Consider the following 15,548-nt stretch of genomic DNA (forward strand, 5'->3'; position numbering starts at 1 on the left):
GGGGTAGCCTCGAATTATAAACATGGAGAAAACTTTGCGTTTCTGAAAATAAAAGTAACCTGATTTCAAAATTAAAAACCACCAGAAAGACAAATACTCTCCCATGCAGTCCTTTTACGCACAACAATAATACACGTTATTGCACTTGTTGGAATAATATTTGTTTAAGCCTTTGAAGCAGTTTGCACCAAATCATTAATAAAAGCAATCACTAATTAAGAGTGATTCACTTTTCATGATGCGACGAGTTTTACTGAGGTAATCAAGGCAGTTTCGTGTTGTGGGAGAAATAATTTAGCCCAACAACATGAGACTACCTAAACCACTCAACAGCCCGCTCTCCTCTTCAGGATTTTTAATTAGTGTTTTAAATGTGTGGAAATTAGGGAGTTTATCGATGAAACAAGTCCACTAGAAACAATTTTACAAATCTGTAAAAGTGTAAAAGACGATGATGTAGTTACAAATAGTCAACAGTCTAATATTGTGTGTAAAAAAATGTCAATCTGTTTACATATAACATGTTGGACTGTTTCAGTCTAAATATTCCAGATGCATTATTGCTTAAACATTTAAATTACGCATTTTAACGGTTAAAAAGTTTAATTAGTGCTTGTTTTTGCAACAGGAACCAATGTATTCACACTTTGAAATAGTTCAAAAATCACATTGAAAGAAATCACCGCTCCTCCACTCTTTTAGTCTGATGTCAAGGACAAAAAGCAGCGACGTGTGCACAACAACTAGACAACTCTTACACGCTTTAAATAACAAACATCACTCACATGATTAATATTTACTGTGCGCAACTCAAACACCACGCAGCTTCTAGTCGGTTTTACCGAATTAAATCAGAAGTCTGCAGTTGCAGGGATGGTTTTATTAATTTGACCAGCAAAATGTGCAAATATTCAACAAACCTCTTGGGTTCTTCAGCTGTCACATAACGGCCTACATGTAACTGTAACACAAGTGTCCCAAGGGTTAGTCCAGCATGCAAATTCCAATGGTTCACTCAGGTTGACTATACAGTATGTACAAGCCTGAAGCTCTGAAACATTGTGGTCACATTCTGAACATCTTAAATGGATCAATGTTACAAATGTAACTATTTATAAATACAAATCCACGACAAAATAAACCAGACATGAAAACAAATTTGTCAAAAGAGCAACAATCAATAAGTTAGCAGTAGGGTCTTATATTCCATGGACATTCTCACAGTTGGGTGGGGGTTCTGCACAGGCGTCCTTGCCATGGATGGAGGAGGGCGCCAAAGCCGCAGACAGTCTCACGAGAAGCTGAAGTTGCTGGAGAGCTCTCGGATCCTGTTCTCCCGGCTCATTTTTTTCAGTTTCATCCTCCTGTTTTGGAACCAGATTTTGACTTGCCTGTCAGTGAGGTGCACACTGCGGCTGATCTCCAGACGACGCTCTCTAGTCAAGTACATGTTGAAGAGAAACTCCTTCTCCAGCTCCAGAGTCTGGTGCTTGGTGTAGGGGCAGCGCTTCTTTCGACCACTCTTAGCTGTGAGCCAGTTGGCCGTGCTTTCCATTTTCCCATCTGCAATGAAATTGAGGCAGAGTGTAAGGCAACAGGTGGGACAAACACCATCAAATGAGGATTCTCGTGTTTGTTAGAACGTTCAAAATCCAGGATAAATAAAACCTAACCAACCTCCCCAATGAAAAAGGGACCTCAAACTGTCTAATAAGTCTATATGTTTGATGTATAAATGTTATATGACAGCTTCTCCTCAACCGTAAGGTATATAGGCCCGTAGACTGTTGGATATTTGTGTTCTGTTTTGTCTTTACTAATATATTACGCACAGGTAAATACCCGCGTGACCAAATGCTGTGCCATTCTGCATTTCCCCAGAAACTGATATTATCCCAGTTAAGCAGCGTTACAACCACAGCAGCAAACTGAATCTTTATTAAGACATAAAACAGTCTTCTGAAATTACAACAAGGCCTTTTGCCTTTGATGAGGGAGCAAATGAAATCAGAGTCGTGTACATGACAAGTAGACCGGACTGCAGTGGCTTTTAAATGAATATATAATTAATCCCTGGTAACATCTAAAAACAAATAATTAATGTACTTTTCAACTATCAAAAATAATATTTTTGCCAGTTAAAATAAATCAATGAGGCCTGTTCAAATGGCACTGTTATAAAGCAAAGCGACAGCAGCCTATTTCCATTTTTCTAAGCAGCCACAATAGCTCTAACCCCCACTCTGATTGGTCACGTTCAATTTTGCCTCATGTCCGATAAACCGGTAAATATAAACGCAGACGTGTGTTCCTGACAGTTGACCTAAAGCACCACTGATGCATTTCTTTGTGAGCAGAAATCATCGGTTACAAAAACAATCGACGCCTAAAAAAAAAATGGGCACGAATCTTCAGCAGCATCTGCTATTTTGTTTAGATCATATTTCTACAAAGAATGTCTGTCACCTTTCACGGTCTTTTCTGGACACTCCACACTGCATGTCTCAGCGGGTTCGGGGGAGGATGAGCTTTCCGAGGAGAGGCGGCTGTTCTGCTCTCTGACCGGGGCGCATGGCGCAGGGGCAGGCGCCTCCTCGTGGCTCTCACTGTGCTCCGGCTCCGCAGAGGCTGCCGGCGGCTGGGAGGGTTGGCTATCCAAGCGGGCAGGTCGTTGCAGAGAAAAGTGATTCATGTTTGGCTGGACACCATGATAAAGCCTGGAGGACGTGTATGTCTGAGACAGGCGGAAGTAGCCGGGGACTGGCACGGTGCTGCCGGTAACGGGGCATGATGCGGTCGAGTAGGAGATGTCATCTACTGTCGCTCCTTTAGGACATTTGTCAGACTCATAAAGGCAATATGGGCTCTCCTCTTTTATACTCGGCGAGAATGAACACTGAGCCATATGCTGGCCGCTGGGCTGATCCACCCGGCAGGATCTCGACGTTTCCAGCCACGTTTCCATCCCTTGAACATACGGAGCAGAAGAAGGGATCACGCTTTGGGTCGTTGGCTCGTTGCGTTTACCGATCCCCGGGAAACAAGAGCCACCGGAGAGTCCATATGAATATTCCGACGCCGGTGGCAAATAGACGCTGTTACTTTGGTAATATGAACCACTGTCGGTTCTCACGTTGATTAGGGAGTCCACAAAAAATGAATTTCCTGCTTGGTTGTTGGGGCATGACATCGTTGTGGTATAATTTGACGGAGGATGAAGATAGCCCTTTCTGGCTGACATTTCTTGTGCAAAACATTGCTGAATAATTACTGATACTCACGCTTCTCACTGTAGCCTGCAGCCAATTAAAACACCAGGCGGCTACAGACTCCTCCCAGTCCGACCAGGCAACTCCACTCTGTCATATATTTTGTTTTAGGCTAAGTAAAGAGAAAACTATGCAGGGAAAGTGGAGCATCAGAGGAAATCTTAGATCTCTTGAAATCTTCCTCAACTGGAGCTGCCTGGATGTAAATGTAACCACAAAAACCCCTTTTTGACAACTCGGTTGTTGAAAGCTGTCCCTTACAATTATGTACAATGCATAGCTTTATGGCCAGTTTTACAGCACTGTAAAAATGAAGGGTTCTAGAGGTGCCTCTGAGAAGCTCAGGGAGCATCAAAGATCCAAAACGTCCTGTGTGACTCTTTGGTCGAGGGACTTTTAACCTTTCCTGTGCTGCTGTAATGCTTATTATTGGACTATACTTTTTAAAATTCCTTATGGACGTTCCAATAGCTGAGTGGACAATGTTTAACTTGTCGCATCGCTAGTCGTGCCATTACAAAAGCTTATCTAATAGTGGCTACAAATGCCATGATTGCGTCCTTATTCCGCACCAACACTGAAGAAGTAGAAGCGCTACAGCTGAACAATGTTCTGGAGCTACATTTGCTTAATGATAGTGTAATGCTGGCAAGACTGCAAGGAAGTGTGTTCGTCATTGAATGACAGTATAGAACTTAGAACAAAATAAGTTTGCTATTATGTCTTTAAAAATGTGCAGGGGAATTACAGTTTTTTTTCCCACGTATTTACGAACTACATTTTAAGAGAAATGTACACACTTATTCCAAGGCCTAATCCCCATTCTTTTAACCTGTTTTTAAATTAAATCTCAAATCAGAATCTATTAATTTTACCCATGACGAAAATGTTCTGGCCCCTTTAAAGTTGTTTTCATATTTGAACGATCGTCACTGTTTTCTTGTCTTTTCATGATTTTTACGTCTATTTCAGTTAGAATACCACAACAAACACGATCAAATACAATACAATTTGACTGTAAACAAAACGTGCTGTTCCATGAAGTAATTTAGTCTTCGTTTAAAATAAACAATATCCAAAATCTGACGTGAATAATTTTCGGAAACAATTGCGCAATACAAGTGAATAAAAAGAGAATATTAGCTCTTTCTCATCACACGAATAAAAAGCCAGTGAACACAAATCATTAACCTGAACTGCAACATTATCAGACGGACATGTTCATAACAGAGGCCTACAGATTTAGGTTATCCTAAAACGTCTGTGAAGGTGGGGTTAACCCTAAAATACAACATCGGTTAGCCTGCTTCTATCTTCCTTTAAGTCTGGAGCCATAAAGTCTAGAAATCAGAGCTACAGTTTATGTACAGCCATTTTATATGGCGTCAAACCTGCAGCATGCAGTCTGCAGTGGATGAGAAGAACCATTAACCATACTGGATTATTCCCTGTCATGTCTCAGTGTGCGTCTGCTGTCCTTATGTTATTATTTCATTCGTATTCAAAATAAATCTTTTAATATCTAATTTAATGGAAAAGTTAGAAACTGAATCAATATACAAGTATTAAAATGTCCCTGTTCGTGTCTGTCTTTGCCGCACGCACACGCACGTGAATGCAACAAGCAGTACAAAAGTGAGCAAATGGTTTATAGACAATCTAAAGTTTCCATTTTCCATTTCTTTATCTTTTTCTATAGTCAGCCACTCAACGTAAATCAAATTTAGAAAATTATACGTAAATTCGATTTGAAACTTTACAGCGATTATGAAAATTAGTGGGCCACAAAATGTTTGGATCATAAACTTTGTGATTTTATTTCTTTGTGCGCATTAGCCACTTCATGCCTAAAACTTTTGCAAAAGTGCAACCGGAGCACTTGCACTGACCTAAATGTCAATAGAAACTATTTGTTGCAAAAAATTTCCTCCGGGATTTTTCCAGTTATGCTTTCATTACATTATAACTTAAAATTTAAAAAAAAAAAACCCGAAACCTTCAGATTAGTGACTTTCAGATAAGATGAACTGGGTTCATGTGGAAAATATACTTTCTTACATCACGTTTTAAAAAATCCTGTTGTCATAAAAAGCACATGATAATATTTCCGTGCCTACCTTCGTGAAATCCTGAGGTGGTGACATATTCTAAAGCAGCTGAGCGGTGAGGCAAACTTCTTTTATATCTCAATTCACGGCAATGACATTGATCTGATTAGCGCCACCCAGTGGACAAAGCCAGCAGAGCCTTTACCCGCTGCAACACAACACAAACAGAATATTCCTACCACGGTAAGAATGAAACAAATGACGCCGGAAAGGTCCGTGAACACAAGTTTCAATGCTCCCAGCCGTTGTTTTTCAGCCCCTTAGTCACAGTTAATAACCTTGGTCTCAGACGCTTTATTGCACTACACTCCAAATGCTCCAGACGAATCCGCGTTTTATGGCCAAGTTACTGGAGCAACTGGGAGGATGTGCAGCAATCAAAGCGGAATTCCTGGGAGCCTCACAGGATGCACGGTATAAGGAAGGCACCAGGGCCCCTATTAGCTTATGACAGGCCATTCAAGCTGTTTGCAGCGGCCTGGATATAAAGCCAACTGAACCCAATTTTTACCCATCCTTTTATGTGCGCTTTCCTTCATTTGCAGGTTTACATACATTTTCAAGACTTATATTTATAGCATGTTTAGGTAGTGACAGACTGCTGTCTTTGGATTAAACCACTTCAGATATAAATAAATAATGATGCAGCTAGTGGTGATTATAACAGGGATTTGGGGGTTTATCAATCTCTTTATTTATACCAGTGCCACTGCTGGATGGGTCAAGCAAGCTGACTTTTAGTTCCAGCAACAATTACTCTCATGAGAGCATAATAACACAGATAGATTCATGTTGTTTGAGAGGAGGCGTCTGTTAGATGTATTAGCTTTAAAACAAGTGTCAAGATTGTTTCAGTCAGCTCTAACAGGCATGTTAGTTCAAAAATCAGCCTTCCACATCCCCCCATAAATGAATGAACCCTTTGTAATGGATATCAAATATAACTGCAGCGGATCTTATTTCCAGCCATGGAGGAATAAAAAGCATCAGACCTACATATCATGCATCTGATACGATCCACGTGCAGGCATATAAAACAAAAATATGGGATTATGTTTCTTTTGGGGGTTGTGCTCTTTATCAACGGTTTGCCCTTTGGATGAAGTTGGAGAATAATCCCACTTTACGGCCAAGAGCTCAACAAAGCGCATGTAGCGAGGATCAAGCGCATGTTAAATATCACTGAATATCAGATTTAAACGCACGAGACGAGCAAGTTTGTATCAAATTATAATTTAACTCATCCTATAACTATGCATCGCTGCTGCTGACCAGCATTTTGGGACAGCTGATCCCCGACAACAATGTCAGATGAGGTCTGTAGAACTCCAAAACACACAAAACGGTTTCCAGTCAGCGTAGTTGTTTTTGCACAATAACATTAAAAGATGAAGAGAAAGGAGGAAAAGCTTGATGTTACAATATCTAGCTGCAAAATGTGCGCGTGTGTGTGCGTAAATTGCAATTTATAAGCACACACAACAATATTTTTTGAAAATGCAAGAGAATACGTGTACGTGTGCAAAATTGGAAAGTAAAGTTTAATTTTTAGGAAAAAAATCATATTGTTTTTGAAAATGCAGTACAGTAATCTCGGTGTGTATTTCTTAAATAATATAAAGGGAATTCAGACACATTTGGTTTTCTGCGTAAGCACCCAAAACATGTTTAAGTTTCAAAATTTGAAAATTATTGGCAAGCATAATAATAATAATAATAATAATAATAATAATAATAATAATAATAATAATAATAGCCATTGAATTTGATGACAAAATAGTAGAATTCTTTATGGAGTGTGGCACATTAAAAACCCGTCATCCAGTCCAGGTAATGATATAAATGTGAAGTCTATGAGGGGGTGCATTGCCAGAGTCTTTGTTCAGTTTTTATAGCAGGGGGTTTGTGGTGTAGTACTGTAAACGGTCTCTGTTCAGTTTCTTCTCCTTCATCCTCCTGTTTTGAAACCAAATTTTGACCTGGCGATCTGTAAGATTGAGCATCCGCGAGAGCTGCAGGCGCTTCTCTTTGTTGATGTAAACGCTGAAAAAGAATTCCCTCTCTAGTTCCCTGATCTGATACTTTGAGTATGGACACCTCTTCTTGCGAGTCCTCTGGCCACCTGGAACACAACAAAAGGCAAAGGTCACCTCAGCACATTTTATAGACACTTTGCAGCAACATGAAATCATCAGTCTGTTTGTTGCTTGGAAGCAGCATTGGTGGTCTATAACATCACGAGTTTTGGAGTTCAAGTGTTTCCCCCCCCCTCTTAGGCCTACAGGACGCAGATTTGTAAACAAAGCCTGGGTCTGATAATGGAACATGTTGGGCATGAAGGATTGCATGTGAAAACTTACAGAAATCTGTAAAACCACATTGGCAGGTTTTTCAGAGTAAGGGAATGGGCCTAAACCAAACATGGGAGTATCATGTATCTGATAAGCTTTTAGGGTCCGCTTTTGATTTCACCGTGGGCAAAGAGCTGTTATTTTAGCTTTAGCGAGGCAAATTCCGTCATGGAAAGCAGTTGGTGGATTAAATCCTCGCAAATCCAGTGAATTTGTAAATATTTATCCTAAAACGCAAGGGTTAAACCTAAAGGCTTGTCCAAAGTCAGACTGGAATGCCCCAGCAATCCACTTGGCATTAAATAAACCAAATGCTAAACTAAAAAATATTTAAAAAAAAAAGTTAAACACCAATATGATTAAGAAATTATTTATAATCGCATAGATACAAATACGTGAGAACTGGGTTGTGTTTGAAATTTTTACTTTGCTGTTACGTTACTTCAGTAGTAGCCTATTTTACTTTAAAAAAAAAAAAAAAAAAATTGGCACATAAATGTTTTACAGGGTAGCTATATGAGGCTATATATGCACACACATGGAGGCAGAGAAGTGAAGATTTTGTTTGAAATCTTGAAGACAAACTTAACGCCAAAGTCTTCACGGCCAATTTCAATCCCAAGCACGTGATCTTGTCGTTTATAACATAGTTTTGTTATAGGGTAAATCTGCAGGCCCTCCATAAACCTTCCGTGCTTATAAAACTGCATATAAAAAGCTTTAAGAGCAACGCGTAAGATTTTTCTCCTTGCATTAAGCAGGTTCACTCACTGCTGCTTTTGCCCGGTTTCTCCTCGCTGTGGCCAGAGGACGACTTGGGGCTGCAGCTCTCCGCCGAGTCCGAGCCCGGCGGAGCAGGAGCGGGGCTCGCTTTGGCGTCTCTGTCCGTGTCTGCCGCCTGTGCTGTCGGCGTTGTGCTGTTCTCTGCGCTCCCGTAGGCGGTGTCGAAGAACTGATCGAACGCCTGGGGCAGGACCCCGTTCCTGCCAACGCTGCCATAGAAGCCGGGCGTCGGGTTGGAGGAGCTGGGGTGGCTGGCGCCGGAGCTACCTTTCACCAGGATCTCTCCCCCCCGTGAGGTCGAGCTCGTCCAGCTGTCCCTGTGCACGATGTCCTCAGCATAGCAGTGTGACAGGCTCCCCCTGCTGTGGTGCCATTTACTTGAAGTATCAATGCCATAGTCTCTGAAAGCCACATCTCTGACGGACGGGACCTGTGGCAGGGCTGAGGACTGGTAGGGGTATGTCATGGGGCAAGAGGACTGGCTCTGGGTTAAATAATGAGGGAGACCCGAGAACTCCGCTCCGGAGACGTAGTAAGTGCAGCTCGGTAAATACATACTGGAGCCAGATATCCGTTCATCAAAATCCATATTCTGCTGCTCAAAACGTCCTATAATAATCCGAGCATAGTTCCTCCGCGACGCAGCGCTCCAGTCACTTTGAGGCAGACTAGTGGAGCAGAAATCCTTAGACGTACAAGCTGACGTGGGGATCCATCTCTATCCATTCCTGAGGGCCAAAGCCATGTGACCACTGGCACAAAATGACAGATAGCCTACGTCTCAACGTGTAGGCTATATGAGTCAAAGAGTTTATAAAGTAGAGCTTTGGCTGTATGGAAACGGAAAACTGAATGGGAACTTTGCTCACAACCATTTTGGCCATGTTAGAAAGAAATCGGTTTTCATCGCAGAGCCTCTGTCGGGTACTTCTATGGCTGCAGAGTATTATTGTTAAATTATTACATTACAAAGGGGAAAAAAAAACCAACAACTTTGAATTATACCCAGTTTCGCGCCAAGATGCTTAAACTGCTCATTTTTAACTTTAAATTTTAAACATAACCCTCACCTTAACCCTAACCTTAACCTCCGAGGAGCCGTCTCAGGGCTTTTAAAGAGGAAGATCACATATTTCGACCATGCAGGCTTTAGACTTTTCTATGCATGATTAAGGCTCAGATTTTGTGGCACACATTACAACATTTAAGCAACATCAGCGGATTTAAATTTGATATGACAAATCCTAATTTGGGGCTGCACCACGCATGTGTGAATTAGTTTTGAATCTATGTTAATTAAGAATCTCTTTACTACACGTAATTATTCTATCTCGTAATCACTGGTTCGCATATGAGTTTGTCGTCTCTGTGGATTTAATACAGCTTCTCTGGCTATATATAGACCAATCTAGTGCACAAGTGATCGGGCAATGTGAGTCACGCTGCACTTTTGTTGGGCATCAGTCCAGTTTTGCACCCGAGAACAAAAAGACAATAGACTGTAAAGGCTTGGCTATCTCCCTTGTGGGTGCACCAGTATGTGTTTGTTTGGACACACATTTTTGCAGGAATATTAAAGCATGCCAGCGCGATTCTGTTACAAACGACGTGTCCCTTCCAAATTCTGTTTGATTGCATGCCGGTTTTGTCCGTTTTACGCGTAAACGTTGACACGTTTCTATTCTAAACTGTGTTTGAATATCTCGTTTGCAGTGTAACTTGTGCTTTAAAGATTAATAATATTTAAAAGTAAAACGTTGGAATACGATTAGAAGGAGGCCATGAATGAAGTTCATATTAGGATCATCATCTGACATCACAACAACGCTTGCATTTGACCTTTAACGCATACATAGACACTGTTGCTCATGAACCTATGAATGAGACATTCGCAGAAGGGGCTGCAATCTTTGCAACGCCCAATATAAACCTTTGGACACGGGCTATTTCTCACACTCCAATCCATTTTCATTTGTCATCACTGTGGAGTGAGCGGGCACATGTGTCACATATCACTAAACCTGTTATGCAGCCAATTTTAGAATTCAGTCTAAATTTACTTTTTGCACATCAAAGCCTGTGCATTTGTCATCTGCAGGGAAGCATTAAGAGACTGTAATATTTCATTCTACTTCAGTGGTTGGCTGTTAGACTTGAGTGGATTGACTGTTATTAGAAACTGTAATTTAGTGAGTGATTAAAAAGGTCTTGAACAATAAATTTCATGATAATCACAATTTCCATTCCTTTGTGAATAATTCAGCCAAGCGTCCATACAGCAGCATCAGGACTGAGGCCGAAGGTGCAGAGAGGCGCTGTTTGCCACATTAAACATCCTTATTTAAACACGGCTTAACCGGTGCCTATAAATGTTCATTAATACAGTAAAAGCAGTGACACATGCTTCATTAATGAGCGTGGTGGCTGCATGTAAACAAAAGTGCACCCCCAGCGGGTCATCGGGCATAAAAAGGATGTGCAAAAATATATCGTAATAAAATGAAAATGTATATTTTTCCATGAATGCAAGTTAACCAGATATATAGGACTTGTGCAAAATTCTGAATTTAGCAAAGTCAAAAAATGTAGTCGATTATAATAATGCCTCAAATATGGAAGTACAGTACTTCTGTAATTTAAAAAGATAATTAAACGATATTATTTTCTTTTTACATTGCTCATATCCTTACATGAGCTGGTTGATGTTTGAGACACCTTGGAAGTTGAAATAGGCTTATATATTAAAAAAAAAAAAAAAAAAAAAAAACTTAAACATGAAATTTCTGAAGATCACATAATTAACTTAACTTTTATAAAAAAAAGAAAATAGAAAATAGACTACTTTCAGCAGTCCTTGGCGGCTGATGTTTGGAGGAGGCTAAAGAAAGATTTTTGACACATAAACTGTTTCTTGGTTTCCCTGAATTTTCGGTCGTCACTCATGGACGAATGCGGTTCAGTTTATAGTGCCTTAAAAAAATGTGCCTCCTGCTTTTCCTGGTTCCTGCGTGCCTGGGTTCATTTCACAAATTGTTTTAATATTTTGTGCTGGTTAAGATTTACGCTTTAAAAAGGACACAATCTGTCTTTGAAGTTATATTACAGGTGTATTTGGAGTAATAGATGAACAAACAAAAAAAAAGCATTTTGTGTGCATCCCAACCCATCGAATATATGGCTAATTTATTTCAAAGTTTGAAATAACTGGTGCAAACAATTCAAAGAAAACAATTCAGATGCAGTGTGTCTATGACTTAAAGGAGTTGTAAATCATTCAGAGGGAACCAGCAGGTTTCAATCCTGTGTCTTGAAACTCGGTGTTGAGGGGACTCTTTGTTTACATTTGAATCACGGTACGTACCTTCAAAGAAAACTTTTCAAGAGGAAACCAAACATCAAAATAGTTTTATCTCCACTTTATTGATATTTATGGGGATTTTAAGAAGAGGTATATAAACTGCCTCATTTGCAAGAGGTTAGATTTAATTTTAATGAGACTTGATGACAACTTACCCGGAAGAAAACATTTAGGCCTATTTTAAAATGGATGAAAATTATTAGGAAAGACCAAAGGGTTTTCAAGCGGGAACAAACATTACTCCAAAGATTTATTGAGGAAAGACAGTTTTCTATCGGTTAAAACTATTTTGTGCGAGATATCATGTGCCAACCACACGATTTCTAAAGTAATACACGAAGTACCACCTGTGGAGAAAACAGTATTCAGATCCAGACTGAGAAAATACTAAAAGATAAAGTCCTGCAAAATCTTGAGTAGAAGTATGTCAGTATTATCAGAAAACTTTTTTTTTTAATCACGACTAGGAAGTAGGCTACACTTCACACACATGCTCCCTGCAGTGTTTTACCATTATGTTTTTGCATTATAATTACTGCTCCATTGCGTCTTACTGCTGCAATTAGCTAATGTGTGCATATTATTTTGCTTTATTATTATTTTAGATGCTTCATATCCTGTTTAGTTTATTCTGCAGTGATGCATCATTATAGGATCAACAAATGTTTGTAGCTGTCCTGTGAGAACCACGTATCTCTAAAAAAAAAAAAAAAAAAAGTCAGCGAACTCAGTAAAGTAGTCCTATTCAGTTTAGTGACATTTTCCATCTGATTCAAGAGGGTTTTGTATCTTTTATTTAGCTGAATTAAAGTAGGATAATTGTCTCAGCCTATATAGGAACAGATAATCCTTCAGTTTAACAGAAAAATCCAAATGACCAAATTTGTTCATTGGACAAGCAGGGTAGCCTAAAATAACTTTTGATTCTGAAAGAAACGTCTAAGCTTAATCTTCACTACATTTGTCTGAGATGTCATGGATTATACTCAAGTAAAAGTACCTTGAATTTGTACATGCGCAAACCTTCCACGACTGAGTACTGCAAGCAAAGACCATTTAAAGAGATCGACTGAAATACAAGAAAACTAAAGCTTGAATGTTTGTTGTCATCAAGGTGTAAAGAAACTGAGCAACGAGCTAAAAGAAAAAAAAAAAAGAGAGATGGACGAGCCGGCAGGGGGGGGAGGGGGGGAGGGGGCAGGCAAACCTGTAAGACTGTCTTATGAATTTGTACTGCTGTTTTCGTCCAGATGTTGTCCCACTGGCAGAGCTGTTGTGTCACATCTCTGTCATAGATGTGAAGCGGATTTGATGTTGAATCTGATTTTTGTCTGGCTGAAGGGAAATCATTGGTCTCTCTTTCAAACACTGATTTATTTATTCATTTATTTGCTTGTTTGAAGAAATTTGTAAATTTCCCTTCGTGACATTTTCGCTTCAACTGCAGCAAAATAAATAAACAAGTAAATATTTTCGTCTTTGTCTGAAGTTCATTACACAACGTTCAACGCCATCCCCCAACACACAAACACATTGAACATAAAATGGTAAAGACGTTCATTACTACATATGTAGTAATGAACAAGAGGAATTTATAACCATCTTTTTGAATAAAGTACCTCGATAAATTAAGCTTTAGCCAGTTATCATTATTATTATTATTATTATTATTGGAGTTTTTACATCTTTGTTACTTTATATCTTTACTGGCTTCAGTTTTCTTTTGGCAAATGTGAACATTTACATTCAGCAATAAAGTTTCACTGTTACTGATGCGACTTTAATTCCTACATCCTATGTTTTTAATATTATTATCACCATTATTAATAGTCTACAGAAGCAAAATTTAGGCCTACCGCGTGCAGTACATGTTGGAGTCAGCTGCAGTTACCTGCGTGACTGTTAGGGGGAGCAATGACACAGATCAGCCAGAAAGGACACGGCAATTTAAGAGCATCTACAACCATACAGACGGAGGCCTCTGAAGGAAGTGGGGAATATTTACACCAACAACACTTCCATTATTGCAGGGAATCAGTAAAAGCAGCCAAGATGCTTTAGAAAGGCATTTCAATATCCTTCTATTATAAAGTGAGATAGAGTGCCCATCCAAAGCCACGTGCAAAGTGATAAACGTGCCCATCATTGTTAGTTAATCGGCCTACTTTAACATTGTAATTGAGCAGTGAGGGTGACACTCACCACAGGGTGCTGCCTGGTTAGGAGAAAAGAGAGCAACCAAGCAGCCAGAGTTAAATACGGCGAGTTTTTAGGTCAGTGCCATGGTTCCTATTTAGTCTGATATTAACATTTCACAAAAATTTGTTAATATTATGTAGGCTAGATTTTGTTTTTTAGTTCCCAATATCATATGATTGAATCCTTTAGCATTTACACAAACAATCAGCTGAACTGATTGTAAATGAGATTAAATAATGTGGATCGTACAAACCATACTCTAATTATAATATTACATTATGGGCACGTAAGGAAAGGCAATCTGTAATAGTTAAAAGGTTGTTGGTCCATTATTTCACACACACTCAGACTTGATCATTTAAAAGGTTTTAATTTACATGCTTGTAAGCGAGTTTTTTTCTGTGCAATTTTAGAATAGTGCTGTTCTATTTAGCACAAAACTGAAATGAAAAGACATTTGAAGAAAAATGCATGCCAAAATATTACTGAATCTTTTACAATCTTAGGGTTTCAATATAATCATATGAAATTAGGAATGAATATTATTATTATGTTTTTCTTTTTAGAAACAAATTTTCAAATTGCCCTCTAAAATTGTTGCTTCAACTTGTAAACTTGTACAAAGAAATTAGGCATCAATGAAATATAAAGTGAACATGAACAATCTGACGTAAATGACTACAATTCTTTTCTCATATTTTAACAGAAAAATCAAGTTGACTAGCGGATTGTTTTAATACTGACAAAGTATAAATAAAAACATTTGTACACAAAATATCAACAATGCATTTAAGATCATAATAATTATAATAATATAGAATAACAATAATAATTTTAGATTTGTCAAAAGTGTATTTTTGTAGTGCTGCCATATTTACATAATATCCTAAAAGAGGACATGGTTATTGTTACTGCAGCAATACGTTTTTAAGCTCTTTTTTAAATGTAAAAGTTGACATATGACACATTTTAAAAATAGGCAGGTTCATCGGGTGTAAAGCAACAGGTATTTTTCCCTCTCTCTCTCTCTCTCTCTCTCTCTTTCTCTACAGATTTAAAGACCAATGCTTAGACTGCAAGGGCAGACGCGCCGTGCTGACAGAGATTTGCCACTAGGTGGCGACAAACTCTTAATGGCACAGACTCTGAGCTCAGTGAAGGCGCTCTTCTGCAGGCCTGTTGGCCTACATACACCTTCATCCATAAAGACAACATCCCGCAGCCATTTCTAAATATTTTACAATGAGAGGGAATTTCAAAGGCTCCTCTTGCTCGATCGTCCAACTCCGATTTGGACTAAACATGAGGAATGACAAGATCCCATTGCATCTCTCAAACATTTATTGTCAAAATTTTGTGGCTATTGCAACCAAAAAAGGGAGGATAGATAGTTGCAGTCATAGTATTTACATTGTTAAATATCTTTTCGTGTTCAGTAATTTTCTGCAAACTCATTCTTGAATGACAGGCAGAACTTGCA

General features: G+C 39.1%; 2 protein-coding genes across 2 annotated transcripts; both read right to left on the minus strand.

Annotated features, from left to right (window-relative positions):
- Positions 1-1,177: 1,177 nt before the first annotated feature.
- hoxa10b (homeobox A10b) lies at positions 1,178-3,260 on the minus strand. Its single transcript, XM_069695536.1, has 2 exons — positions 2,467-3,260; positions 1,178-1,563 (listed from the first exon to the last, which is right to left on the minus strand). Exons 1-2 carry the CDS (start codon positions 3,239-3,241, stop codon positions 1,292-1,294), a joined length of 1,047 nt encoding a protein of 348 aa, XP_069551637.1. The 5' UTR covers positions 3,242-3,260; the 3' UTR covers positions 1,178-1,291.
- A 2,796-nt stretch (positions 3,261-6,056) lies between these two features.
- On the minus strand, positions 6,057-9,237 carry hoxa11b (homeobox A11b). Its single transcript, XM_069695538.1, is given in 3 exon segments — positions 6,057-7,499; positions 8,500-9,222; positions 9,225-9,237. Coding segments are annotated over 3 exon segments (969 nt in total). The 3' UTR covers positions 6,057-7,266.
- Between the last annotated feature and the right edge of the window lie 6,311 nt (positions 9,238-15,548).

The sequence above is a fragment of the Brachyistius frenatus genome, unplaced genomic scaffold, assembly GCF_029030835.1.
Source record: "Brachyistius frenatus isolate BFR_SWC_R1_liver_20210118 unplaced genomic scaffold, ASM2903083v1 Contig_20, whole genome shotgun sequence".
In the NCBI taxonomy this organism is placed as follows: domain Eukaryota; kingdom Metazoa; phylum Chordata; class Actinopteri; family Embiotocidae; genus Brachyistius; species Brachyistius frenatus.